The sequence below is a fragment of the Mangifera indica genome, chromosome 11, assembly GCF_011075055.1.
Source record: "Mangifera indica cultivar Alphonso chromosome 11, CATAS_Mindica_2.1, whole genome shotgun sequence".
NCBI classification, from domain to species: domain Eukaryota; kingdom Viridiplantae; phylum Streptophyta; class Magnoliopsida; order Sapindales; family Anacardiaceae; genus Mangifera; species Mangifera indica.
In genome coordinates, this window is record NC_058147.1 from 7,869,553 (window position 1) to 7,887,611 (window position 18,059).

At 31.2% G+C, this 18,059-nt stretch overlaps 2 protein-coding genes and 1 long non-coding RNA gene across 10 annotated transcripts; 1 reads left to right on the forward strand and 2 right to left on the reverse strand.

The window, feature by feature from the left end:
- The first annotated feature begins 1,638 nt into the window (after positions 1–1,638).
- Positions 1,639–5,594, forward strand: LOC123229515 (probable choline kinase 1). The gene is made up of 8 exons (XM_044655377.1): positions 1,639–1,798; positions 1,936–2,354; positions 3,263–3,384; positions 3,465–3,660; positions 3,815–3,932; positions 4,062–4,109; positions 5,053–5,153; positions 5,230–5,594. Exons 2-8 carry the CDS (start codon positions 2,004–2,006, stop codon positions 5,365–5,367), a joined length of 1,074 nt encoding a protein of 357 aa, XP_044511312.1. The 5' UTR covers positions 1,639–1,798; positions 1,936–2,003; the 3' UTR covers positions 5,368–5,594.
- Positions 5,523–8,303, reverse strand: LOC123229516. 6 transcript variants are annotated; one of them, XR_006504900.1, is made up of 8 exons: positions 8,164–8,295; positions 7,990–8,051; positions 7,292–7,410; positions 7,075–7,174; positions 6,884–6,964; positions 6,577–6,636; positions 6,413–6,472; positions 5,523–6,013 (listed from the first exon to the last, which is right to left on the reverse strand). It is a non-coding gene; the product is annotated as an uncharacterized LOC123229516 (long non-coding RNA). The 6 variants fall into 6 exon arrangements; XR_006504901.1 differs by having other exon boundaries at positions 5,523–5,806; positions 5,913–6,013; positions 6,413–6,636; XR_006504899.1 differs by having other exon boundaries at positions 5,523–5,814; positions 5,913–6,013; positions 6,413–6,636.
- Positions 8,304–9,598: 1,295 nt separating this feature from the next.
- LOC123230150 (type IV inositol polyphosphate 5-phosphatase 3-like) lies at positions 9,599–16,689 on the reverse strand. 3 transcript variants are annotated; one of them, XM_044656283.1, is made up of 11 exons: positions 16,567–16,689; positions 16,283–16,451; positions 16,053–16,112; positions 15,162–15,234; positions 14,912–15,016; positions 13,863–14,700; positions 13,128–13,312; positions 11,967–12,075; positions 10,871–11,013; positions 10,186–10,422; positions 9,599–10,005 (listed from the first exon to the last, which is right to left on the reverse strand). In XM_044656283.1, exons 1-10 carry the CDS (start codon positions 16,600–16,602, stop codon positions 10,206–10,208), a joined length of 1,935 nt encoding a protein of 644 aa, XP_044512218.1. In that variant the 5' UTR covers positions 16,603–16,689; the 3' UTR covers positions 9,599–10,005; positions 10,186–10,205. The 3 variants fall into 3 exon arrangements, with proteins under 3 accessions (XP_044512218.1, XP_044512217.1, XP_044512219.1); XM_044656282.1 differs by having other exon boundaries at positions 15,162–15,243; XM_044656284.1 differs by having other exon boundaries at positions 15,162–15,243; positions 16,283–16,400; positions 16,567–16,685.
- Between the last annotated feature and the right edge of the window lie 1,370 nt (positions 16,690–18,059).

Sequence of the window (18,059 nt, forward strand, 5' to 3'; positions counted from 1 at the left end):
CGGCATCGCAGAAGTCAAAATCATGGAATCTGAACACTGATTCCAAGTTTGACAAATTTAACCCGTTAGGATTTGCTTAATTTTAATAACAATTTTATAGGCAAGTGTCATAATCGAGACTTTAATGTAAATTATTATTTTTGTCTTACATAATATTTGAAATGACCCCTTATCCTGACGCCATACACTAAATTAATTTGTATATATTTTGAATAAATAAATAAAGGTAATGAATTATTTCTCACCCAAGTTTTGGTAAAATGATAAACATATTTTTACGGCAAATAACAAATTTAAATATTCATTTAAATTTTAATATGTTATGATACATTCACAAATTTTTTGTTATGATTAAGGGATAAAATTGTTATTTTATCATTAATATTAAAATAATTAAAATTATATCTCGTTTTTTTTCTTTTGTTTGAAAAACTAATATTTTCTCTTTAAATTAAGTTTTAAATATTGTACTTTTCCTCTCTAGGATACCAAGTCTAAAATTCGACCACTTTCTTTAGCAAATAACAGACTAATAGCAAAGAAACAAAATGGATTCATCTAGAATATAACCTTTGGATGACGACCCTTGTCAAGATTTGGATAACGCTTCATCATTCAAATCTCTGGATGACGCTCTGTCATCCAAATCTGGACGACACTCATTATCCAGCAATGCTTCACATCAGTTGTCGATGATAGGAGGGATAGGTAAAGAAAAAACTTAGGGATTTGAGAGACGAAAAATTACTTTTCAAAGTTCAAGCATGGGGTGAGATGTTAATTTTTAAAATTTGAGAGAAAAAATGAGATAAAATTATATATTTTTTAATATTATTATTAAATAATTGTTTTACCTTATATTTAACAACAGTTTAGAGATAAGTGGATGTTTGAGTTTTTTATCTATTGCATGTATATTTTTAAAATTAAGTTAAAACTTAAGTGGAAAATAGTCTTTTACCCATAAATAAATATACATTTATATGTGTCATTATAAAATTAAGTAGTTTAAAATTAAGAATAAAATAATATTTAATTATATAATAACTATATAAATATATATTTATTCATATATTTAAAATAAATATATATAATATTACTTTACTCTATATCATTTAACATTATAATAGGCTGAAATTACATAAGGTGTATAAATTGAAAAATGAAAGTATGGTTATAAATATTTAATAAATGATGATGAATAAATATATTTTATTTTTCTTTTAATAAAAATAGTCTGTTATTAGTGCCTCCTTCAAAAAAAAAAATTAACGTTTTTGTTTTAACTTTTTTTTAGTATTTAAATTTATATTCTTTTATTAAAAAATAATAATTTTTTAATGATTATAAACAATAATATTATTTAGTAGTTTGAAAAGTAAAAAAAAAATATTTTATATATAAAAAATTTATTTAAAATTTATTTAATAATATATCAAAATTGAATTTTTAATTTATCTCTCATTAATTTAAAATAATTAAATAAACGTGTGATTTTAGAATTTGAAAAATATTCAATTCCAAATAACTTCAAAGAAAAGTTATGTTAATAGCATTGTTGTCACTGTATCTTAAAGTCATAAATGCCATCCATCGAAAGTGACAACGCGGATATTTAATTTCTCATTGCTGGAATCAAACTGTATATATGTTTGACCATACAATGGTTAGTGGAACGTTCTTACCATTTTCGCTGGCTTTCTGGGTTTTCTTTTCTTGATGCTTTCAGGCTTGTTTGATTCTCTAGTTTTGGCCTTTCCTACAACTTTCTTGACTGGTTTTAGCTTTCTTTTATAAGGTAATGGATTATCTTTTCCTTTTTCTTTTTGACGAATGATTTGATTCTTTTGTTTAAAGTATTGATTTTTTTGTCAATTCTTTGGAGTTATATCTCAACTGGGTTTGTTCACTTTGTGTTGCATGTTTGCTTGACAGGTTGTAAACCCTTTGCTTGAGGTGAAGTTTTATTATTTTTGTAATTAGTGTGTTGTACTGACAGAAAGATGGTTGTTAAGAATAATGGATTGATACCGAGTTCGTCTCCTGAGGAATTGAAGAAAGTTCTTCAAGCTGTGGCTTCTCAGTGGGGAGATGTTATTGAAGATATGGATGCACTGGAGGTCACCCCTTTGAAAGGTGCTATGACTAATGAGGTTTATCAGATTAACTGGCCTGCAAAGAATGGTTGTCTTGTTAGGAAAGTTCTGGTTAGGATTTATGGAGAAGGGGTAGAGATCTTTTTCAACAGGGATGATGAAATTAAGACTTTTGAGTGCTTGTCTAGGCATGGACAGGGGCCAAGGCTTCTTGGGCGGTTCGCTGATGGAAGAATTGAGGAGTTCATTCATGCCAGGGTATGTAAATCTGTTTTAACTTTTAAGTTATTACTTCTTTATAAATGATTTACCTATCATGAAATTGTAACCATGTTAGATTAATTGGCCTGTGGGATGATTCTTAGAATTTGACGTTTTACTGAATTGAGATTGACTAGTTGCAAGGGAGTGATGGGACATCATGATCATAATTTCAGTAAATAAAGCAATATGGTTCCATGATGATACTAAAAAGATGTTACTAGTTTGTGCTGATGCTTGTTAATTTTGCTGAATTTAAATGCTTTAATTTTACTGTACTCATTTGGATGGTGCATTGCACCTCTGCAGTATAATCAGACTCAGTTGTAGCTGATGCTGTAGTTTTGTTAATTTAGAAACAATGAATTAATTTATGTGAAATAAACCATTTATTTGTACAGCTTGTGCCTTAAGTTGAAAGAGTTGGCAGATCTGGTTCAAGATAGGATCTTCTCCCATATCTTGTTTTGGTATTGGGGTGCTCCTACTCAAAGCTCCTCTTTTCTTGGTTTTTCTTTCTGTTTTGCCTAACTGCCTATGAACACTATCAACTGTCTGACTCGATATGCAGAAGATTACAAACCCAATAATTTTTACAGTTGTAAAATTGTTTTAGATTTTAGGTAGCTGAACTTCAAACCAAGGACTTACTTGCTGTTGTCCCCTTCCCCTGCACTCCATTTAGTTGAATCAATACCAACCTGGTCAGTGCCACTTTTAGTTTCCATTTTTTCTTTAAGTTTGATTCCAACAGAAAATTCGCGGCAGGGATTTTAATTTTTCTTATCTGAACTAAGCCAAAATATGAGCTTCAGGGAATATATTTCTGAGGACTTGATGCCTATTTTTATCTGTATTTGTGGTGGATAAATCTTTTGTTTTCTTTCTTTTTGTTGAATTTTCAGACACTATCAGCTGTTGACCTTCGTGATCCTGAAATATCTGCTCTGGTAGCAGCTAAGATGAGAGAGTTCCACAATCTTGATATGCCTGGTCCAAAATATGTACTTCTCTGGGACAGACTGAGGTACAGATATGTTCAGAAAAACTTAGTGCTTACCTTTTTGCAGAATTGAAGATAAAAATGCCTTTTTTTCTTCTCCATAGGAACTGGCTGAGTAAGGCCAGAAGTTTGTGCTCCACTAAAGATGAAAAGGAATTCCAGTTGGATACTCTGGAGGAGGAGATCCATACGCTAGAGCAGGAGTTGCCACAGCCCAATCAAGAGATTGGATTTTGTCACAATGATCTTCAATATGGCAACATAATGATGGATGAAGAGATGAGGGCAATCACTATAATTGTAAGTATTCATGCTGTTGTGTTTACTTATGTCCGTGACCTTGTATTATTCCGTCAGTTTCAGATGTTAATTATTTTGATCTCTTATTGAGGATCTGTCAAACTTCCCAATTACTATGTTGCTTAATTTTAGAAATTGGTTGTTCATTGTACAGGATTATGAGTATGCAAGTTTCAATCCTGTTGCTTATGACCTTGCAAACCACTTTTGTGAAATGGCGGCAAATTATCATACTGATACGCCTCACATTTTGGACTACAGTATATACCCAGGTTAGTAACCATGCATACTTAGTTATTCTTGTGTTTCATTAATTTCAAAAATCTACCTTTGTCTCGCTTCAGTATGCCTATATTCCATATCTGGACTAATTAGTTTTTTTGAACTGCATTCAACATTAGGACTGAAGGAGCGCCAAAGATTTATCTATGCATATCTGAGTTCTGCAGGTTAGTCTACAGTCTCTGTTCACTTTAATGAAACAGAAGGCAAGAAGTCACATTTTGAATGCATGATTAGTCTATATATCTCTATATAGAATTTTGATGGTTGGTTTCCATTGATAAATAGCTTTTGATATGACCTTTTGAGACTCAAATTTCAAGGAGAAATTTTGATTTCCTTCTTTAGTATTCTACCCTCTGCTCAGTTTGCTATAATTTAGTGCAAATCTGATATCTTCTTAGGTTATTTATTCATAACACTGGTAGGAACCTTGACCAACCTTCAGAACATTTAGAAAATAATGAGGAAAGCAACTTAGCTCAAGGAGCTACATCAAGTTGAGTGTAAAAAATAGCCGTGCAATGCATAAGAGATTTTGTTGTCTGTGGGTATTGAATGACTGGATTTTAAAATCGACGGTTGGTAGGGTTGATTCGAACCGAATTAAACTCAAGTTTGGGCCAATTCGAGTTTGACTTGAGTTAAAGAGAGTCGAACTCGAACTTGAGCTTAAGCTCAAGCTCGTCTCAGAGTTGTTTGAACTCAGTTCACTTGAGGAGAGCCGAACTCAAGTTCGGCTATAGTGTCAAGTCGATTTGGGCTTTGAGTTCCACTGTACTGTAGCCAATTAAAAAATAACAAAAATGACATTGTTTTAATTGATTCATATCAAATTTTTCTAGGTTTGTGAGTTTGGTGAGTCGAACATTCCTCAAGCTTGAACTTAAATTCAAAAATATTTAATTCTCAAATTCAAGCTTAAACTCAAGTTAGCTTGAGCCAACTTGTTTTGATCTCGTTCTAATGAAACTCATTTTTCTAGCTCAAATAAGTTCGGTTTGAATGCAACCCTAACAATTAGTATCATCAATTTGTTTTATTCTGCCAAGTTTTCACCATCATGCAATTCTAAATTTGAACACTGGGTTTTTTGTTTTATGTGTACAGGCAATCAACCCAGTGAAAGTGAAGTAGATCAGCTAGCGAATGATGCAGAGAAGTATACTCTTGCAAACCATCTCTTTTGGGGCTTATGGGGAATCATTTCGGTATGAATTTCTGGTTCTCATTCCCGATTCTTTTCTTCTGTCGTATGAACGTGTATTAATCAATGATTTTCTACAGGCTTATGTGAACAAAATTGACTTTGATTACATGGAATATGCAAGGCAAAGATTTCAGCAGTACTGGTCGAGAAAGCCAAGCCTCTTGAACTCCTCAAGCATTCCAAATCGGAACTGTGTAAATGGTCATGTATTTTAGCATAAAAACTTCACAAAGTATTTGCCAAGTATGAACATAAGTGAAGAAGATTGTTGGCATTATCTTCCACATGTGATATTCCAATGACATCTGTAATTTCGAATGTTTTTCCCCTTGACCTTCAATTCCCATTGAAGGGTTGGCTATAATAAGTAGCATCAAGCCTGCTCATATATCTGTTTATGCAAAATTTGCAGCAATGAAATTGTAATCTGTTACATGGCACACGTTAACATTCTACATTATTCAAGTCTGACAAAAGAACTCAAATGACTCTGGAAACTCTGGTGTAGAAGATGAAGATGGTTATAATTAAACGTCAGGTGTTTAGGTGCTTCAGCTCAGTCAAAATAAAATGCAGCAGGTACCAGTTTCTCTCTTGGCTGTAAAGCCAGCCAGACAACAATGTCTGCAACTTCCTCACTTGTTTTAAGCTTGCCTGCAAACCTGAAGTGTATAAACAATCTTAACAAAGAGTTCTAGATAAAAATAAATGAAAGTTCTAGATAAAAATAAATGAAAGTTCTAGATAAAGATAGGCAAACTCTTCGCCACTCCGGGTATCTCAAGCCCAACTGGGGTGCACCGAGTAGAAACCAATGCCTTTCTCCTTGTACGTTTCAGACCACATTTTTGTCAGTGCCACCTAATCAACAAGGAGAAATAGCATGACAACAGTTAAACTGATTCAGACAATTGTAATACATATGCTAGTTGTTAACACCGCTTACCTAATAAACCTGGAATAGAATGACAAGAATTGAGATTCCAAGCTTTTACTTATTGACTAAAATTTGAAGCAAAATACTAGTGAAGATGTTAAAAAGATATCTTGTTTGAAATCCGCAAATTCATATCTAGCTAAAACATCTAAATCACAAAGTAGATGGTCACCATGTTCAGTAACTCCAGCAAAAGTTTCAGTTTATTCTATGGATGAAACTCAACCAAAAATTTTATTTAGCTTCATCATTCAAATGTTAATATTATAAAGATGTCATATAAAGGTCATTCATAATGTACAAATTATCACTTTATCAAATACCTGAACTCGCTTGTTTCGAGCATATTGTTCCACCCTTTCAATTTTGCCATTGTTAAACTGCTTGAAAACAAATATTCAAAATTCAGTATCAGTGATTTGATTGATGCAACCCCTAAGTTCAAAAAACAGGCGCCTGTAGATCTGTAGTCATGGGAGCTGAATACATTTCACCAGAAGAAACTGTGATCACCAGATTTTTGCTCCAATAAGCCAGCATTATTAACCTAAAGGCAGTAAAGTAGAAAAAAAAAAAAATCAGATTTTCATCAAATTCACAATTAAAAAAATAATAGATATTAGTTGCATCAGGCAGACATAAATTGGAAGGTTGCATAATTGGAGAAGATATATTGTTCTCCAAAGGAGACCCCCAGAAAAAAAGAGAGAGCATAACACAATAAAGTAATCACATAAACAAAAAAATTAACATTTGATGGAGATGCAAAAAGCAAACAGAGAAGGAAACTTCACCAGAACATGAACTGGCATATCCTTTGAAGAAGATCTGAATGTGAAAGACTTGATGTCATTGATAGAAGAAAGATCACACACCTGAAATATAAGTCACAAAAACCAACATTTACCAAGTTTTGATCTGACAAAGTGCTATCTTAAAGTTTCATCAAACAGCAAGGGGATGCACTACGAATGAAGAAGGATACCTCTAGATGAATATCTGGATTCCCAGTCTTAGACTGAATTGAAGAAAGAGCAGCTCATCCTCTCTCCCTGTTATGGCATACCATATAGACAGTCACCTCCCTGGAAAAACAATAATTATAATGCCTACTAGTTGCAAAATATATCTCTTTAAGGTTGATCTATAATATTTAACTTCATGAAGTCAAACAAAGAGTAAACACGAACGATAATAAATACCATGAAGCAAGACCCTTGCAGTTGCATAACCAATTCTAGAATTTGCTCCTGTAACCATGCAATTTTTCCCATCTATACGTTTTTCCATATCTTCTTGTTTGAAGTGTTTGGCACATTCCCTGAAAATCAAAGATATGAAAATATATCATTCGCATCTGAGATGACTATAGAGATTACTCCCTCCAATTTACTCTTCCGTGGCAACATTATCCAGCAAGTGATGGCATAGTTCTTCATCTTAAACTAGTAATCTCAATAAACCAATAAACCAAATTGAGCCACTTCTTTGTCTGCAATACAACTTCTACATCTTACAATGGGAAAATTCACTTGATCTCTCATAAGTTTGGTCAACAAGCACTCCAAAAAGTTTTGAAAATTATCATAAACCTCCTTTAAAATCCGTCATGACAGCAGCTTAATTGTTATCAAATTAATCAACCAAAATTTTCATTTATACAACTTCATAAATATCCACATTTTAAGCATGATTATAGATTTTTTTTAAATTATTCATAATTAAAAAAAAACTAAGAATCAACAGAACCCAGAAGTTAATTAAATTATCCATTTTGTCATCTCCGATGAATAAATTTCTAAAATAGCAATAAACCCAACATTGAACATGACTAACATTAATTATTTGCACAATTAAAAAAAATAAACAGATGAAGAAAAAAAAGCAAGAAATAGCTTACAAGAAGCCATTTCTGGTGAAATTCACGTAACCGTACAATCCAAAAGCCGTTGCCTTCCATGTCTGTTCACTCAAAACCAATCAATAATCAACCTTGAAATTCACAAACCCTGAATTATCGTGAAAATATACAATTTTTTTACGATTAAATACATGTAGAGGAAGAGTTCATCACCTTGATCATGAACATTAAAAGCAATCTAGGTAAGATCGAAGTAAACTGCTGCATTCTTCATGTTAAACTAAAAGAAGTGAAATCGTTTCTCGTTAATAAAAGTTCGCTGGAATTGTGCCACGTAGCAGCTATGAACGCCACGTAGAGTTGTCAAATAGGTTGACTGGTTTGAAGCACGGGAAAACGATCCAGCCCGTAAAGGTCAGCTAGCTACTGTAGTGGGTCAGGTCTGGTCATAGGTTTTTCAGGCTGGGTCTTGAGCCTAAATACAAAGCCTGTGGATCGATCCGGTCCATTATCATTTAAAAAATTAATTAATAACTATAATATTAAAATTAAATTTTTATTAAAATTGACAAATCGACTTATTATTATTAGGTTTGACCGGTTATTATAGGGTCTGATCCTATGCATATGATTAGGTTGTGGATCTTATACTTTTTATAGGTGTGCTAACCCATAAGAGTTTTTATTATACGGATTTTAAATCTAGCTCAGTCTATCCCCACCTCTAATACCACGTGTTGCTTTGACTTTTTTATTTTTTAGTTGTGACCGGTAATATCAAAATATATGTTAAATGACAATTTGATTAACAAAATCTTATTAAATATTTGTCTACACTTAGTTTATGTTAATTTTAAAGTTAATAATTATAAAAAAAAAAGTTAAATTTTAAAAAGTGTGTGATTTTAGTTATTTCACACCTTGATGGTGTCATTCGGCTAAAATCAAATTTAAAATAACAAAATTCAATCAAATCAAATATGATTTAAAGTGTTTTTGCTAATGTAATTTGATTAAAATTTTTGTTAGAATCACACCGAAATAGAATAATTTAAACGAAATTACAGAATCTTGTGCCAGAATCAAGTTAGATTTAATCGGGTTGTAACATCTTGATGCAATTCCATCTAGATCACACTATTACAAATGCAATTTAATGCGACATGGTTGATATCGCAATTAATTGAATATATAAAATAGTATTAGTTCAGGTTTTGATTTTTTTTTTTTTTAAAAAGATTTTATTTGTATATTAGAAGTGTAGATAATATTGAGCTGATTGATATATATATATATATATATATATAATAACAAATACCCGAATTTTATTTTTGAACTTATTTTTCTGTATAAACCTTTAGAAATTCTTCCAACTTAATTTAAAATAATCAAATTATTCAAAATTAATTAAATTTTTCAAAAATACCCTAAATTTTTTGTCAAACCTGATTCTAACTGTTTTGATTGGATTTGACCAAATCAACAAATAAACCGCTTTTTAATATTAATTAGATCAGACTTGGAGCTAATTCTCGATTCAATCAGTTGAACCGACCGATCTACTCCGATTTTCAAAATAGTGTTTATATGTATCATCGTATAATTAAGTATCACTTTATTCTTAATTCATAATCACCTCATCATGACATACATCAAATATATACTTATTTGTGTACTTAAAGTAATTATACATAGTTTTCTTCCCTATAAGAAGTGTGAACCAAATCATAATGTCGAAAGCAAGAATCTATCATCTTTTACAACACTAAAGTTTCAGCTTCAGGGCAGATCACAAAAGGTTGCCTCAAGGTGTTATTGGAAGAACTTTACAAACATTGATTTATATAAGAGAGCCAACACCAGCTCTTAACATTTTTTTTTTTCCAGAGACCTACATGTAAGAATCACAAAAGCTACTATACAGCTGCAATATACAAATATGGTAAAGGAATAAATTAAAACAATCAAATGAATTAATCTGATGAGTAACAATAGAATTGCTAATTGTTGCCCAAATCCAATGCCTCTTACAAGTTCTGCCATAGGTTAATCTACCTGCACCGGAAAACTATGTTACATTCGATAACAACAGCACAAACTGAATATGAGTATGTGTTTGAGTTCTATTGAGAAACACAGATGATGTGAAATGTCTTGCAGTCGACTATGCTGATAGATACGTAACATTGACATGAAAAAGGGAGCAGGTTAAAAATGGCTTAAAGTTCCACTCACCAGATCTAATCTCAAGTTGTTCAATCCAACACTGAAACCCCCAGGTCTGTTACAGCTCCCTCATTTTCAATTTCAGCATCCGTGAATGTCAGAGCATGTTGTAGCTTCCTGTGGGAAAATTCTTCAACCTCGGCCATATATGTGGCGGTCACAGGTCGGTGATCAGACATTTTAATTTCAGCCCTTCGGTATTTCAATAGCCTCATTCCCTTACCATATGAAAGAATGCGATCACACCTAAAAAGATCAATGCAAATCACAGTAAGCTGTCCAACGATTAATCATAAAAACAATCTATATATCATCATGAACATGATAAAATAAAATGTAAAGTCAATATCTTAGTTATGAATGAATTGGGATTGATCTAGACAGCATCTTATACTATATATGTGCAACACTTTTTGGTTAGCTGGCAATGACAAATTTCTCTATACCCCAAACAGAATTCTTGAGGAAAGTCTCAAGAGTAAACATCATCCAAAGCAATACGAATGTTAGATAATGCAAGGCAGAAAGTAGAAACCATATTAGACACATGATTGAATTCCATGCCGTTAAGAATTAAAAGGACCATTTGCATTTTACACATCATGCATTCATTGAAGATGTGTGAGCAAACATATTAACAGTAATTGGCAAAAGGGAAGCAACCAATAGACAACATGAGATTTCAAAAGTTTACCAAGCAGGATTCCGCCTCCCAGCCTTTGGATCCTCTCCATGATATTTTTCCGAATTTAACTCATATTTATATGTTGGTGGAAAATTCAACGTCCCTTCAGACCATCCATCAAATGGACGACCTCTCCTCAGTTCTCGTATAAGCTGTCATAACAAGGTAACACTTTATTCATGCGACAATGAATACACCTCAGGCCCACCAGACATGACATATCATATTCACAGAAGATCAAAGATGAATGATTATGAAATTTATCAGTCAAATCAACAACTGAATTTTAAATTTGCTGAGTGTGCATCTACATATATGATAAGGAGTGAGAGACTAAGACATACACACACAATGATATAGTATTATGATCAAATGATTCCAAAATAACCAAACATTAAAACTTTGGAAAGAACAAGTAACCTTCTTTTGCCTCTATAAATGATGACAACATACATGACACAATTTCATCACATATCAACAAAGAAAAAAACCTGCATGTGGTTCCCTAAAATAATGAAAAAGAATATAAAATCAGAATCTTATGGCTCAGAGTATGAATAGTAGCCATTATTGTTTTCAGCATGGACAAAATGTCATTCCAAATAAGTAATATATGCATTAGGAGGTTACTCTATGCATCATGTGATCGATCAGATGCCTTACTGCACTTTGGAATCCCAATGAAGCAAGAAATCAGCTCAAGTTATTTACATGCCAGTATAGTTTTTTCACCATGATCATAAAAAAATTATAAAAAGAAAAACAGGAAAGAGATTCAAGTGCTGAATTATGCAAATGAAACTCCTAAGAAACTTGTAACAATATATGCACAAATCCAACCATTTGGTATCAAGTAGACCAAACTTTGATGTCCTAAAGGTTGACAAGGAATCCAACATTCCACAACTATGTGATCAAGAATCATCATAGGGGAGTTGCATGGTATCTATAAACACCTATAGAAAGTTACAATATCATAAACAATATGAGACCCATTGTTGGGCTCAAATTATTTGAATGGACTTTCCCACTTTACGGTGAATGCTTGAACTGAAAGTGGCAATGTTTCTAGTAAGTTCAAAGTAATAGAATGTTACTAAGCTACCTGGTCTTTCTCCATTAGCTTTGACCAATCCTTCTTGGAGATGAGTTCTTGTATTTTCTCATATGGCAAATTGATGCGATAATTCAGATCACCCAACCAAATTATTCTTCTGCAAGAGAAACAAATATTATTGCATAAACAATTGTTTTTTGCTTGAGACGAAGATTTATCCAAAAACAAACAATAAAGTGAAGTTCATAAATGAAAAATAAATATTTAATTTTAACATGATAAATTAGCAGGAAAATTTAAAAGTAAAGCTGCCACTTCAATACAAGTAGGACTTATTCGTATATTACATTCAAGCATAACCACCTTCAGAAAGAGAGAAGAAATTCAAAAAATATGAGGAGATTAATGTGAAACACCCTCAGAATGAAAGGAGAAAATCCAAAAATATGAGGAGATTAATGTGTTGGCTTGCACTCAAATTCAATTAGCAAGAAAACTAAAGATTATGACCACATTTTTTAGCATTGCAGCCTTCTATTAAACATTATATCAAAAGTTAAGATGTTATACAGCAGTAGAAGCCCACACTCATGCATATATGGATAGGCAAGGAAACTTCAAGAATGGACTGGAAGGAAAAGGCCTTGAGACATAGCATTGTCACTTTGTCATAATATATCCAAATCAGGGAATAAGTAGCAATGACACTAAATTTAATACTTGACATACTTCTATTTTTTTAAGGCTATTTGCTTAATATTTAAGTATATCCCAGAGGATATTTTAGCAAATTTTTTTCAACTCTGATGCCAAGTCAATTTTTTTCTTTATTCTTCCTATTTTTTAAGATTCAAGTTTTAATATGTGCTTCTAAGACAAAAGAATCATTTGCACCTATAACTTATTTATAAGATTAGGATCATGCTGAAATGTCAACTACTATGTATGAAGACAAAATCTACAACAAATATTGATTTAGACACTTGATTTTTATAATTGCACCATGGCTTGCAGATATGTCAAAATAGACTTATTTAGACTCTAAATGGTTATATTTAGTGATGAAAGCATTGGAAATGCAGTCATCAGTTACTTAAGTCTCAAATATCTAAGAACATACATAGTGAAAGGATATGACAGGAATTGATGAAAGCACAGAACAGCAAAGAGAAACCAGTCAAATATCATAACTAGATGCCATATACTCACTCATGATCATAGATGCTTTTGGGAAGTCCTATTTCAGATTGAGAATAGAAGTGAGTTCTTCGATGAATTTCATATACATCAGCATTTCTTTTCAGTTCATCTCCCTCTTTTTGACCTGATGTCAGATGTGTACATATAAAACAAAATAGAGTCTGATATATGGACATGCTGACAGATACTGACCCCTGAAAAATTGAAATCTTGTCATACGTTCTAAAAGACAAAATTTTCCTTTAAATGATAAATAAAAGAGTACATCAAGCAGCTCAAAATAAAATTTAATGACTTGCTGCATTATTTACTATACAAATGAGGAATATCAATTATTAGGCATTGGAAGCAAAAAGCCATCATTTTATGGTCCACAAGGCACTCTCCTAAAAATCGAATTAGATATAGTGTTTTGTTAAAGAAGGTTCAATAATTTCAGGTCCATTTTTGGCAAAAGGAGAATTCACCCGCCCAGAATACCTATGGAAGTAGGCTACACAATCTTGGGCTGACTTCTACATTGGGATATGAATCTTTTGTCTTGAGTGTAATAGATATAGTGCTATTAATATTCGTATGATATGTGAGTCACACAAAAGAAGAAACTCATGAACAGGTTATATAATCAGCCACAACCAACTTAAGCAGAGAAAAAAAAAATTGTATTCTGATAATGCTAGGCCAACAGATATGTGATCAGATAATTATTCACAAAAAAGTCATGTAACAGTAGGATAAAGATACCTTGTTACCAATGTAGCCCATTACACCAACAGGAACTGTTGACACCCTCACATTTTGGATATGCCTACGCAAGCTCCTACGTACCCATATCGTGAGGAAAATCCCAACCATCTGCTTACTTACTATCCTTACATATGATGACCTTTTTTTTTGCTTCATGAGAGTTTCCAGGTCAATTTCAGCAAGCAAAGCTATCCCTGATGGCATATCATTCATGATTGACTTGAAAGAACTATATGTCTTGAAAGACTTGGCTGTTTTGAAAGATTTAATAGATTTGAAGGAACTTGGTCTCTCTAAAACATTCTGAGTTAGCAAATCTAGTGGAGGTTCTGGCCAGCACAAGCCTATCTTTTCGGACCCACTAAGCATTTTATTTAATCTGCGATTGTTTTGCACTGAGGACATATCTCCTTCGCCATTTTCTGTTAGCGAACGATATAACCCATCTAACTTCTTTGGAGAAGAAAATTGCCTCTGTATATCCTGTCCTACAGGCATGTCTAGTTTAGCACCAAGCATAGAGTATGCAGTGACAGAAGTCATGACCGGTTCCTCCTTGACTTCATCAAAACGATTAGTTTCATCGTCCAATGGATAAGCTTCCTCACCAACATTAACATCACTTTCAAGCAATATCTCCTCTTCTATATATGGGATATCATCAGCTGGCTTAAACTTGGATGGAGAAGGAGGATCACTGAAAGATTTAATCTTGGCAGAGGAAGGTCGTATTCTACTTAGTGTGTCACGAATAATGTTTTCCCACATTTGAACAGGACGGCTATCTTCAGCACCAAATATATTCCCAGCATTTAATGGTACAATTTCCTGAAGACTATAAATATAGAGCATTTATAATACTTCAAAACTAAGAAATTTCAACATGTGAAACATATTAGAATAATACATAACAAGGAAATCATATTATCCAGTGCATTAAACTTCCTATGATATTTATTAAAATGGTATGGATGTGTATCATCTTTGTAAGTGTAGAATAATCCACCAGAGGAAGTTCAGAACATGTCACAGAAATAAATGCTCACCCAAGCACATAGACGTCGGCAGGATCATTGATATCTATCCAATCATTAATATCAAGGTCATCCAGTGGACTTTTGCCTCCAACATTCCATGTACTGACATGTATTCTAGGAAAGAAAAGAAATTGAAAATCAAAGATAGAATAGACACGTAATTAGTAGTACCTACAAATTTGCAGTTTCTGCCATGGCCAAATTTAGCAACCATTTTTTGGTCTTTCATTAACAAATCATTAAGGGAGAATCATCATACCTGAGTTCCTTTGTATTTATATATTGTGCCCTAAAGGTTTCTGTCTTTCGTCTTCTTATCCAGGGAAAAGCATCTGAAGCCCCTACAAATCACACTATGTATGAGGAAGAAAAACAAAATTTTGACAAAGGGGAAATACTGGAACTCACTTGGTTTAGTTGTAATAATCGTATATTTCATAGCCTTTGAAAAACAAGTCAATTGTAATAAACAAAGTCTGGTGAAAAATAAAACTGAAACATTTTATCTAGTTCATTCATTTTTCTCTTCTGTTTTTTTTTAATTTTTTCCTTTTATCTACAAACTGAGACTTGCCTAATGCTACAGGATGTTTCTGTTTCCATGAGGTGGCTCCAATTGTCTTTTCAAATGAACAGCATTTGAGTATAACTACAATTTTCAGCAGAAATTATAAAGAAAAGCTGGAAGACTATAACAACCAATCACCAAGAAAAGGCAGCTAGAAAACTTTGATTTATTCTTCCACTAGCTTAAAAAAAAAAAAACAATTCTTAAGTACCTACTTTTAGTGACTCATTCAACATAACTGGAATTATCTGTATGAAACTAAATCAGGGTATTGAATTCCGGATTCTACTACCAAGGTTCTATTGGTTATATAACAATGTGTAAACAAATCAAATTTAAATGCAAAAACACCTTTATAGTCAAGCAAATTCCTATTCAATCACCAGCAAAATACACAGACCATAATAGACTTCAAGACAGCCAGCAATAAACAAAGGCAGGCCTATGTTATCCAGAATTCATAAGTCAAAGAACATAATATTCTCTTTCTCTTTTCCTTCTTTCTGGTAACCCAGATATTCCCCCAACTTTCTTAGCTAAATCATGTTACCAAAAATTTCAACATTGTAATGTAAAATTTACCATTAGGATCAACTTGGGCTTCCTCCTCTTTGTTAACTCTGAACCTTGACTGCCTAATTTCTGCAAAAACACACTTCACAATTAAACTCAAACCCGAGAAAGGAATCCTCAAAACTCAAAGTCATGCACTTTAAAAAATATAAAAAAAGGAATACCGCAAGCCATAAAAAATTCGAACTTCAAGCAAATTACATAATATAAACAAAACAAAATGGGGTTGAAAATCTAACCTTCGATGTCAGATTCCGCATCAAGATAGTCGTCGTCGCCGTCGTCGGTGTCAGCACTGTAATCAGAGTGATCAGAGGTGATGTTGAACCACTTACGCACAACTCGAGGCCAAAAGAGCTGTAGGCACGAGCAATAATCCAAACAACAACACAGCTCAGCCCAATTTCTCTGCAAAGTCTCTCTCAGTAATCCGAAATCAAAAAACTACACTAAATAAAGCTGAAAAAAGCAGTGTAAAAAGCATTAGAAAGCAAAGAAAAAAGCAAGGGAGAAAGTAAAGTACCTCCCGCTTGCGCTTTGAGCTGTGTTTAGATTTCATAGCTGAAGAGGAGAAGAAGAGCAGAGAGATTTGTGTGACCAAGAAGACGAAGAATAAAAATGAAGAGAAAGTAGTTGTTTTGAAACTTTGATGAATGTGAAGAAGGAGAAAGGAGGTAAAACTACCTGCGTTCTCTAAAATAAATAACGGTTTCTATGTAATCTTATATTTATACCAATTTTTTTTAAAATGTATATTGAAAATTTTCTAATATATTTTAAAAATATTTAATACTATGTTAAACTTTAAATATAATTTGTAATATTATTTGATTTAAAAAATATAATTTTATTGATTTAAGAAACAATTAAAGTATTTATAATAAATCTTTTGTTTGGAAATATATAATTATTTTAATAATTTATAATTTATTATTAATATTATTTTATTTGATTAATTTGTGAAGTAATAAAAATAATATAAAATTAAATTAGTATTATTTTGTATTATTAATATTATCTTATAAAATAATATTAATTGTATTACAATTTACCTTAATTAATTATTTTTAAAGGTATTTTAATTAAAATAATCAATAATGTAACTGTTAAATTTAATTAATTTTATTATTCGGCAATTTAATAAATTAAAATATCTAATTAATTCATTTTATTATTTAACAACATAAATATATATATATATATATAGATAGATATCTTAAATATATAATATTTTACAACATAAATAAAATATATTTTAATATAAAATATATGTATCTTTTGGTATACAGTAAAAAAATATTTTCTTAACAATTTAATTTTTATTATTTATATTATTATGTTTAGTTTTGTAATAATAAAATATTATATTAATCTTATATTAATAATAATGATTTGATAGGTAATATAAATAGTAATCTAATTATCACATCCACTTTAAATATTAAAAAATTATCAAGATAATTTTGATTTTATTATACTTTTATTTTTATATATTAATTTTTTACCATTAAAATACCTTCATTTTTAATTAATATAATAAGTAATATAAAATATATTTTAAAATAATTATACTAAAAGATATTTAAATAAAATAATATTTTAGTACACAATAATTATTTATACTTTTTAATTTATACTAAATTTTATCAAATATAATAATTATTTATACCCAGTAATCTCTTGATAATTTATCTTCAAAGTGATTTTTTTTTTGTAATAAAACATTAATCAAACCAAATACCCTCTAATAATATTAATTTATAACTAATAATATTTCAAATTATATATATTGGTGGTAATATTTTATTGAAAAAGTTATATACTTTTAGTTTTGAGTATTTAATTAAATATTTAAATAATATTTTATTATATGATAAAATGTTACTTTATTTTTAATTAAAAATCATTCAATCATATAATAAAATATAATTTTATTATTTAATTGAATATTTGAAATTAAATATATATAATTTTATTGTATTTTATTTTTTATAATAAAAAGATGCTCTGACCGAA